At 31.1% G+C, this 11850-nt stretch overlaps 1 protein-coding gene across 1 annotated transcript; it reads left to right on the top strand.

Moving 5' to 3' along the window:
• The first annotated feature begins 4966 nt into the window (after positions 1-4966).
• On the top strand, positions 4967-5482 carry LOC149206289 (subtilisin-like protease SBT1.5). Its single transcript, XM_089397643.1, has one exon. It carries the CDS (start codon positions 4967-4969, stop codon positions 5480-5482), a length of 516 nt encoding a protein of 171 aa, XP_089253769.1.
• Positions 5483-11850: the final 6368 nt, after the last annotated feature.

The following is an 11850-nucleotide window of genomic DNA, read 5'->3' as shown; positions in this document are numbered from 1 at the left end:
GGAAATCAAATTCTTCTAAATGAGAGGAAGATGATTTAGAGAGAAGATTTACATATTTAGTAAAATGTCTAGAAGAAGTATTAGAATCTGAGTTAGAACTATAAAGGACAATGTAAGTATATTTTTTATGAGATTCAAAACAAGAATCCCAATCAACATGGTTAAGTTTCTTACCAAATAGAGTGATTAATTTAGTGGCATTGGAGGTGCTTCTTTTCTTTGGGCAATTTTTAGCCCAATGATCTTACCCTCACATTAAAACCATGATTTGACTTCCTTGGACTAGTTCTTCATCTCTAGAAATATTTCCTTCAATGTTTCTTGAACCCTTATTTTTTAAAAATTTTGGATAAGAAACTAAACAAGTACAATGCTTCATTCAATGTATTGGTCACATTTTCTATTTATAGAACCCAAAATCATAAGTTTATTTAAATTCATTACAAAGGGCTTGGTTCAAAATCTAATAATATTTCTTTAATAGCCTAGATACTTTCAATTTAGTGCAAGCATCTTACAAAGTATTTTCAATCTATAGATGCAATCATGCTAGGGAAAATTCTTACATATTCATTTTCAAATATGGTAATATTTTTCTCACTAGATTAGGTGTTATACGTAGCCATGATACAACATAATATATCAAGAATAGAGGATCCTTAGGATGATATATTATATATAACAAATCTTGCATGACATATTTATATTCAAATCTCATGGAAATATCACAAAGCTTCCGGAGACTAAAGAGATGCGAGTAAATTTATCATCATTTGGAACATTACCATAAATTTCTTTGGTTGTTTCTTGGGCCAATTCACTTATAGGATATTGAAGATCATTTATGATTGAATCTCTACCATCCTATCTTACGGATGACCATTAGTTTTCTATCTAACTAGTAAATCCCCAAGTTATTATTAAGGTCGACTTTGACAAAGGAATCCTATTGTTTCATAGGGCTCTTTAAGTTCCACCTCAACCACTCAAGCTTGAATTTATTTTCTAATGTTAACCGGTTTTTTACAATTGAAACATTATATATGTATTGCATCTCCTACTAATGTTAATATAGAAGAAGCAAGAGTATTATATGGATCAAGGGGTACCTTTTTTTCATCTCTCATTTCTTTCCATCTATTTACAAATGTTCCTAAAATTCCAATAATTTAGTCTATAAGATTATTTTGTGTTCCAAAGAATTTCATTCTTTACATCATTCCATTTATCAACAATATGAAAGAAAACATAAGAAAGCTTCTTTAACTCTTTTCTTTTCAAGTTGTTCAAAGTAATTTATTTTTTCTTCCCTTTAAAAGTAGACTAGAACAATGTTTTCTATTAGGAGACATTTTCCAAAGAGTATTAGGTTCATGAATACCATCATCATAAGTTAGAGGCTTACATTACTTTGATTTTTTTTTTTCTAGGGATACATTTCCTTGAATCGTGTTTTTTTTGTTCAATAATTTCTTCTACCTTATCAATCCTAGACAATGTTGCTTATAACCGTAGGTGTTCTATCTCTTCTTTTCATTTGAAAATCCGTTCTAATTATTTAAATCTTGATGATATTTAGATCCATGATTTTTGGCTTCTAACACATCTTTGGCCAAGTTACCTATATATTGATGTAAATAGACTATCTAATAATTGCAGTAATTCATTTGCCTCGATTGTGAAAAGACTCATTCTTCATTACACCATCAATATGACATAAATTCCATATTGGTCATGGAATTATTTTCCTAGAAAAATAAACTTGGTATCACTAGGACTTAAATTCATTTATTGTGAGGATCTAATAGGAGTAATCGTTTCTTTCTCTCTAGGTAAGGTAGGAGAACATAATTTTACTTCAAAAAGATTTGAGGAAGTTGAACAATATTTATAATTAGAATGTTTCCTATTATATACTATTTGTACCACCAATAGATTTTCAGTGAGAATCTTGATGTCTAAGTGAAACTCATCTTTTAATTAGCAATGGGAGTTACTAGAAGTGTTTATTGGCATTTGAAGACTAGGATATTTTTCCATTCAAATTACTTCTTGACTTGAGGATGTTTAAGTGAAACTCGTCTTTTAATTAGCAATGGGAGTTACTAGAAGTGTTTATTGCCATTTGAAGACTAAGATATTTTTCCATTCAAATTACTTCTCGTCTTGATGAAGTAGTACATATTAATAATCTTTTAGGTTTTATAGTATTGACAGCTTTATACAAAAAAAAAATGGTTTATATATTTCTTGGTCTAGCCACCACGTTTTTGGTTTTGCCAAATTGACACTCGAATTTATTAATACAATCATAGTAGAAATTACAAACTGTAAAAAAAAATAGAGTTTTGCAATTAACCAAAGTCCATATCAAAATCTCCAAACTGAATATAAGCCCAAAGAAAATTTAAATGTAAATATGACAGATTAAAGCTAGGATAAACAAAGGTCCAAATAAAGTCATTAAGCAGTTCCTCAAATACAATAATAAATAAGTCTAAAAAGAATTATATGTCTAAAATCAAGATACAACAAAGGCTTGAAACATTTAATTTAGAACCCATTAATGAATTTAAGGAAAAATAGGCTTTTTGAAGTCCATAGTAAGTCTCTTTTTGTTTAATAAAAGGGATTTAATAAGAAGATATTTACTAAAAAAAAATGCAATTATACACAAGTATATCTAATACGTTGAAAATATTTAAAGTCAAAGAACTAAGTGTGATAAACTTTTAAAGAAAGAATATTAATCATAATCCTGGGTGAGTTCCCTAGTTTCCTTGAAAAATCGTGCATTAGACCCTTTATGAGCTTCTCAAATGCAAACATCACATTCCATTGAGTTCTCCAAGGAAATGCATCGATTACACGACAATTAGTTTTCCTATATTTTCCAATGAAAACTTTTAACTATAATCTCTCTTTTTAATAATAATATTACTTAATGGAGTTGTCTATAATGCGACTTTTTGAGATTCCGGTGACGGAATCCGGCGGAAGAAATTGAGATGAAATCATGATTTGTTGCAGTTAAAATGGTTTTTTAACTGCATATTCGGATTCAGCACCCTGAAAAACCCCTGAGACGGTTTCATTGTGCAGAAATTAGCTATCAAACTTGGATTCCAATAAATTACTGCCGGATTTTCACCAGAAAAAATCGCCGAAAAGGCTTTCAAAAAGTCGCGTTAAAGACTACTCCTTACTTAATTCACTCAAGTTTAAATATTTTGATAGGTATTTATCCCTATTTCACTTTTTTTAACTTTAGTTTATTGACATTTTTAAAATTTCCACGTTATTAATAATATTTAATTAATTTTTTAAAACATCAATTTAATTTATATATATATATATATATATATGATTTTTTATAAAGTAGCAATAAGTTTTGATATAGTTTTAATAGTAATATTTTATTTAATAAGAGAGAATTTGATTTTTTACATAGTTAATTATTGTGTCAAGAGGCTTTTTAGCCAGTGTAAACTAGATGTTGTAATTCCTTGTTATGTTATGTAAATATTTTGATTTGATGAAATAAAAATAAAATTAATAATAAATATTGACGGTTTTATAGCTTCGGGTTTTGACAACCCATGATTTTGCCCATATTATATGTTACGATGAAGTATGTTTAAAGGTTTTAGGAAACCCATTATGGAATGTAAGAGTAGTGTAACCCATTTCTATATATCAATCGAGTCAAGCAAAACACATCCACTAGCTACAAAATATGTAAGTTTTAGTGTGTTCAACTAGTTTAGATTTTTTGTAGGATAGCTTTGTTTTCTCAAGGATTCATTTATTTTGATTTGAATTGATACTAATGAATTTTATTTAATGTATGTCGGTTCTTTGAGACTATGAAGCTACCAAGTTGTTCAACCATATCCAAAGAAAAGAGAGGTATTAGGAGCAGTATAAATTGTACTTGTGAGTTAATTTGAATTTATTGAGCTGAGAGGATCATTCTAGAGCCCAGTGTGATGTGTAAGCATGTCTGTCTGTCATCAAAGTTGAAATTTTGCCCATGTCGGCCAAAATAAAATAAAATAAAATAAAAATAAATAAATAAAATAAAATATCCAAAAATGAATAAATAATTATACAAAACATTTAAATAATGTCTACTCATAAAAAAAAATTGCAAATAAAGAAATTAGATCCCTCTCGACTCATGTTAGATCGTATTTAAGATGGATCTATGCTGGTTTGTTTTTAAAGTCACGTTTATTCATAAAATTTCAATGTTTGCGTAAAGAAAGTATGCTTTAAAATCATAGTAATTTAGCTTTAATCTGAATTTATTTATTTCTAAAGTTAAATAATCTAATAAGATAAAGATGGCTATTCAATAAATGATAATTTATTTATTTATTTAATTATTCAAAATAATTAACCTCTCTAGTCTTATAGGAGAGGCTGAGATTATAGAACAAATCTTAACTGTGTATCTCATAACTTACCCCAAAAAATATTGTAGTCATAATCTGAATTTATTTATTTCTAAAGTTACATTTATTCATAAAATTTTAATGGTTGCTTAACTGAAAATGTGTTTTAAAATCATAGTAAATGAGTTTTAATTTAAATTTGTTTATTTCTAAATCACATTTATTCATTAAAAAAATTAGTAATATAAATCTATATGCTTTAACATAATAATAAATAATCTAAGAAAATAAAAATGATTATACAATGATCACAGTTAAATCATAATTTTTATTTATCTTGTTATTATTATTTAATTAATTAAAATAATTATTCTCTTTTCTATTTTTCTCTTCTCTAGAATCCTATTTTTCTCTAGAATCTCGACTGGAGCCCTGCAGCCTTAAAATCGACGCTAATGACAACCGCTCACATTCACGACAGCAGGCTCCCGCCATTGGTCGATCAAGCCACGGAAAACACTGCCACACCTGTACATTTCGGTTCTAGTTACGTGGATCCGTAGAAGGCCATGGATCCAGGGCTGGTTTACGATTTGGGGGTAGATGCCTATGTCAACATTCTCTGCAGCCTCAATTGCACTGAGAAATCCATCAGGGCTATAACTCGTAGGACTGTAGGCTTCCCCACCCGAGGAAAACAGCGTGAGAATCTCAATTATCCTTCATTTGCCACTGTTTTCGATCAAACTCGGGCCTCTAACCTGTCGACATTTTTCATCAGAATGGTCACCAGTGTCAGGCCGCACCCGTCAACTTACAAGGCCACAGTGATTGCTCTAAGAGGGGACTGGGTGACAGTGAGGCCGAGGAAGTTGAAGTTTATAAAGAAAAATGAGAAGTTCAGCTACATGCTAAGCATTAGCGCCATGCTTGTGAAATTTCTCTCGGGAAACTCAGAAATAGTATTTGGGCAACTGCTTCGGAGCCATGAGAAGTATGATGAAAAAGTAGAGGAGGAAAGACACAAAATTGACATACAGAATATGAGTTGCAGCTTTTCTAGTGATCACATAAATTTGACTTGATTTGATTAAAATGAATTTGGTGAGGGGTATTTATGTTTTTCTACTAGGGACTCACCCAAAATAACTTCAACGTGCAAACTCACATTATATTTGATTTTTACCAAAATAAGACTAAACTTTAACACTCACTATATTTGAATTTTAGCAAAATAAGACTAAACTTTAACTAATGTGTACTTGACTCAATTAACTCACACCAAATTTAGACTACTTTGCATGCGGGAGTAATTATACTTTCCAACACTCCCCCTTAATTATGATCGTATGACTCAACATAACTCAACTATATCTGCTAGGTTTGCAATAAATTTTGACTCAATCATCACTCAAACATGTTCGTTGGTCTAAGTTTGCTTACAATGACTCAAAACTTTTACAATTTTGGACTTTCTTTTTCATTTCTTCCAAATTCTATATCCTCGGAATTGCTTTATTCTTTGTTGTGCATTCTTGTGGTAGGCTCCATATTTCTTTACTTCTTGTTGATGTAAATTTTTTTTTGACATATCTTCTATTTGTTCTGAAAAATAGTGTGATCCTATCTTTTCCAACTTCATCTTTAAATATTTGTTCAACCATGGATTGTTGCCACAACTCTTCATCTTCAAATTGGGATCTTTGCTCTTCTTCTTAAGCTTCATATTCCTGATCTTCTTTCTGCTATATTTCATGATAGTAGAATCTATTTCTTGTTGAATCCATTGCTGAAAAAACATTTCAATGTTTTCATCTTTGTCTTCACAAGCATCCATCTCTTTTTCTTCATTTCCTTCATCAGGTATTGTTGTTTTTTTCTTGTACTCTCCACACTCAAGATGATCATTAGTCTTACATGTAAAAGCATCATCATGCTTATTTTTCTCATTCACCATTTCATTTATTTCTTTTGTTCCAGGTTATACTTTAAGACTATCATCAATTTGTTCAATTGGCTTTTCAATCCATTTTTCAATGAACTTCAAATCTGCATCAAACTTATTAATAACTTTATTTGCATCAAACTTATTAATAACTTTATTTTCAACTTTAGGTCTCATGCTAATTCTAACACCTGCATATTCAAAAACAATGTTAAAAACATATTTGTTATGCTCTTCAGTGAGAGCTTCCTTCTCTGCCTTCTTTTCCATTACATTGAGGTTGTCTTCCACTGTTATGTTGTCAGAGGATATTTTCATAAAAAATTATTCAATCACTTTATCCTCTTTTTGATCATTAGTTGCTACTAGATCACATCCTCCTTCATGAGCAGTTCCAACTGCTTCATATATTGATGCTACTGTGACAACTTCAACCTTCAATTCTTCATCAAACATGGGGCTTACCATATTGCCACAATCAATCCTTATTTCAAAAAAGAAACGACACATATTATCAACATAACGTTCATCCACCCTATGGTGGGATATCCAAGCATGCATGTGCTCATTGGAAAATTAAACTTCACCAAATTCATAAGTTGCCGTTGGATTCACCAATGCACAGATCACTTTGCAATCATCATCCACATGTGTTTCATCACAGTGAGATTCACTTCAACTTCTCTCTTTGCAATCCTTGATGCATATTCTTCATTCATATGCATGTATGCATAATGGGTTTCAATTTTATAGTCTTCATGATCCTCATCCACTTTTGAGTGAGATTGTACAAACTCTGTTGTCTTCCCAAAGTTTTTCTCGTCCAGATCTGCGACTGACTCAATAGACTGTGTCACATCTTGTCACTACATGCCGCTCCCCCTTGCACCAAATTCTTCTTCCATGATCTTCCACGCTTCTTTGGAAGATGTAGCTTTTGCTACCTTGCACAAAACTATTTCATCCATTACTTATTGAATAAAATTTAAAACCAAAACATTTTTCACCTCATCATGGAGATTAACCTTCCTCATAATATCATAGTACAAACCTTTGCAACTTAGATAAACTCTCATCTTAATAGACCAAATTTTAAATTTCTAACTAGTAAACATAAGAAGTGTTATTAGCATAATACAATTGTTATTGTTGTGTTCTACGATGTAGAGAGTCCAGTTAAATTGAAGGGGCAAACTGCCTTCATACAATGCTTCTATATATTATCTATATTAAATTTTAAGTCGGAAGTTTCCCACTTCCTTATTTTGGGTTTGCAGGTTCAAAAAATTCATCATGCTATTCTGCAAAAGAGCAGCGTTTCTCCCATTTTCTATTTGTGTGTTATTCGCAAATTGTATTCAATTTTCTATGAAATCAAAAAAGACACAGGATTTCTAGGCTTGAATGGAATGATTTATGAAAATTCATCAACAAAAGAGCCAGCCAAAGCAGACACCTAGGCCATTAATAATAGATTATGACTAAAGATTATGACTAAAATGGAAAGCAAGTCCTCCAAATCACATAATCAGCAAAACCCACTATGCAAGGCAAGTGACATCCAAATTGATACCCAACCTAAAACAAGTTAGGTTGCTGATAAATTTGTTATAATGCAATGTCAAGCAAGTAGTAACCCTTTTTTATTTATTTTTAGGTAGACTTTGTTAGCCTTGAGCTAATTAGAAATTTAAAAAGTTTCAATGAACGATATAAATATTCAAAATTAAAAATTAAATTTATTATGGTGTTTAAAAATATAATTTAAATAATAAAATATTATAATGTCTTAAAAAAATAAGTCTTTACATTTAAAAAGGAAAAAACAAAAATTCTCCTACCTGCCAACGATGGAACACCATAAAAATTATATCATTACATTTAAAAAAAAAAACCAAAAATTTTCCTTTTCATATTATGCGCTTGCCTGCCACGACCAATAGAACCCAATGTAAAAAAAGTTAGGTTGCGGATAGATTTGTTAGGTAGACAAGCCGTGAGTAGTTTTATCAGAAAACTTTTTGGGGATGTGTTTGTGTCGAACTTTAAAATTTAACTACTTAATATAATTTAAATAATAATAGAGTTAAATAATAGAATTTAACTACTTTTTGACTCCTTTTTATGTCACTCCTAGTGACATATAACATTGGTGATTTTGCAATAGTTTCGTCCGTACGACCTTTTTTTTGTATTTGTAAATTCAAACTTTGATTTTGCTTCCCTTTTTTTAACGGCGGTTGACATCGGCTTGCTGCCACCACCAGGGTTTTAGTTTACGAGGACCGACGTCAGTTGGCCTTCTTGCTCAGCGAAACAGCGTTTATTATTTAATACTCGGATGGGTAAGCGCTTATGACACAACGGAAGTGGCGGCTTTTTTTCTCACAACCCACGAATCCCATTCAACTAAAATCTTTGCAAAAAACTCCTTAGAATCCACAATAATATGCCTATTTGTTGCAAACCTTCTCCCTTTTGGAAACTATGACACAAAGCCCTACATACACAAAAAAAACACACATATATATAAGTGCCATGGGTCCCACCAAAGTAAGTAGGGGGTTTGCCTTGACTAGAGGTTGGAGGTCGAACCTATTTTCTTATAATCCGTCGATGTCGACTCCTTCGAACCTGACTACATTGATTGGAGGTCGACCCCGACTCATCGATTTCAACTTTGGATAGTGATCCCCACCCTGAGTCTGGGTCAGGGTTCTCATCCAGAGCTTCACTTACTTGATGTCACCGACTACTAGCTCGTTCCAACCGAGACTTGTTTTGACCTTAATTTGAGCCTACTGAGACTCAACTTGACTGACGCCAACTATTTTCTAGGCCCAATCAAATTCTGCCCTCGACATGCTTTCATGGATTCTAAAACTATAGTTGTTGCAGTTTTGGGGTTTTCATTAGAGAAATTTTGAGGTCTAAAATGGGCCTCGAAACAAAAATGTACAACCAAAATCAACTTTATAAGAACCAATAGGATTCAAGATGATGATGTCAATCATGGGGATGATTAACCTTTTCTGGAGTAAAAAAAAAAACTACTTTTTCAGCTTGTATTTTCAACTTATCTCCCTACGATTTTACTCAAATTTCAAGCAAGGGCACTCATTGGATGTGGAATTTAATTCCTCATACAAATCCAAGGAGGAACCATGTTGCATACTTTCTATGGGCATTGCTACACGAAAAATGAGAAATACATGAAAAACGTGATTGCAATCATGTTTTTCATGTATTTCTCATTTTTCGTGTAACAGAGACCATTAAAAGTATGTAACATGGGTATTTCTTCAATAAAAAATTTAAATTTATCATCCAGCAAGTTCTCCCACTCAAAATTTGAGTAAAACCATAGGGAGATAAGCTGAAAATATGAGTTGAAAAAGTAGTTTTTCTTTTTTTCCTCTAAAATTTGATGATATCATCTAATCTTATTTTATTATTTCCACTGTTATTTTATAATATTCCTTAGGAAACCCATTCTAAACCTCAAAATTTCTCTAATGATGTCTATTAAAATTGCAGTTTTCACACGGTGACATTGTGGTTTTAGAGTGCTTTACTCTCTTCTCCTTTATTTCGAGCTAATTTCTATCGATAAAAACACATAAAAGACACATTTTAGGTGACAGTGATCCTATGAACCTTACTAGATTGAGTCTTGGACAAATCTTCTTTTCATTTATACAGTAGAATAACCAAGGAACAATTATCTCAAAAGAGTTATGAAGCACCACATTTCAACTAATTTGACGGAAGTGTTTGGTGAAAGTAATTAAGATCACCCTTTCAAAGATGCATTCCCTCTACATACATATAAATATACATAGCAGACAAATACTAGAGCCAATTGCAGAAGACGAGTGTATTTTCATATATTCATTGATTGTACTCGGAGACAATTAATGAGTGACCATTTGCATGGTCCCAACAATTTCAATCCATCGAATATATATATATATATATATATATATATATATATATATAAAAGCAGAATCTATTTTCAGTAATGAGACCTTTAATAATATTTTCCTTCATTATTCTTTGGGAAACTGACGCTTTAGGCTGTCCTAAAAATTTTCGTTGGATACCACCAATATTAGTACAGTGTTTTCAATGAGTAAACTCCACTAGTAAGAAACTGTAAATGTAGAATAAGCAACTATATAACTAGAAAATGCATCGAGAGGTGCAAAGGAACACTAATAGGAGTGGGGAGAATGTGGAAGACAATATTAAGAGGGGGAAGAATGCGAAAGGAAAAATTAATAGCTTGGTGTTGTTGTCGGAGATGATGTTGTGAACATTGTTGTTGTGTTTGTAGATGCATCAATTGATGGTGGAGTTCTAGTAATGGAGCATGTCACTCTATTGAATGCTATTTTTTAGCATGTGGAATTATAGCATTAGAAGAAATGGTTGTGTTGAATTCCCAAAAGTTGGGATGAATTTGTGTATTTTCGAAAATTTCGAAAATTCGAAAAATTGTTTTTTCCTATTTTTCTGTAGAGAAGCTTTATTACCATCTACAATTTCCTAATTTTTTAAATACATTCAGAACATTAAAAATATATATTTAAATATAAAATGTTTCAATATTGTTAAAAATATGTTTTGTGATATTTATAATCTATTTCTTAAGGATTAAAATAGAAAAGGAGGACGTGTAAACTAAGTAATTTTTCTCCTCTTTAATTTCAATCCAAATTATAAAAATATTATGTTTATTACCATATGAAATCATATTTTCAAATATTCAAACAATTGTATCTTTTTGAAAATGCTAGATTTTTCAAATACTTGAACAATTGTATCATGGATTGTGTACATCATGGATATTTAGTTTGACTATAACATGTGTTTACATATCAACAGATGGTAGACATTCTAACCATTAGAGAAACTCTGAGGTCTAAAAAGGGCCTCCTAAATAAGATTACAAAATAATAGTGGAAATAATAAAATAAGATTAGATTATCTCATCAAATTTTGGAGTCAAAAAAAAAAAAAAAACTATTTTTCAACTTGTATTTTCAACTTATCTTTCTACGATTTTACTCAAATTTCGAGCAAGAGCACTTGATGAATGTGGAATTTAATTTCACATCCAAAGATTGCCCATGTTTAATACTTTCGATGGATCCAGCTACACAAAAAATTAGAAATACATGAAAAATATGATTGCAATCACGTTTTTCATGTATTTCTCATTTTCGTGTAGTGGGTTCCATCGCAAGTATTCGGCATGGGTACTCCTTGGATGAAAAATTAAATTTTGCATCCAACAATTGCTCCTGCACGAAATTTGAGTAAAACCTTAGGGAGATAAGTTCAAAATACAAGTTGAAAAAATAGTTTTTTCATTTTTTTTATTATCATTTTACCTTTTAATTCCAAAAATGGTGAATCATCCCCCATGGTTGACATCATTATCTTCAATTCTATTGGTTCTTCTAAAGTTGGTTTTGGTTGTACATTTTTGTGTTGAGCCCCATT

This window comes from Pinus tabuliformis, chromosome 1_2 (genome assembly GCF_031772625.1).
Source record: "Pinus tabuliformis cultivar Carrire ecotype Pingquan chromosome 1_2, CPIR1, whole genome shotgun sequence".
NCBI classification, from domain to species: domain Eukaryota; kingdom Viridiplantae; phylum Streptophyta; class Pinopsida; order Pinales; family Pinaceae; genus Pinus; species Pinus tabuliformis.
The sequence above is the reverse complement of the archived record's forward strand: the minus strand, read 5'-3'. Positions and strand labels throughout refer to the sequence as shown.

Excerpts from the sequence above, each read along its gene's own strand:
- LOC149206289 (XM_089397643.1), top strand. The coding sequence starts at position 4,967 with ATGGATCCAGGGCTGGTTTACGATTTGGGGGTAGATGCCTATGTCAAC.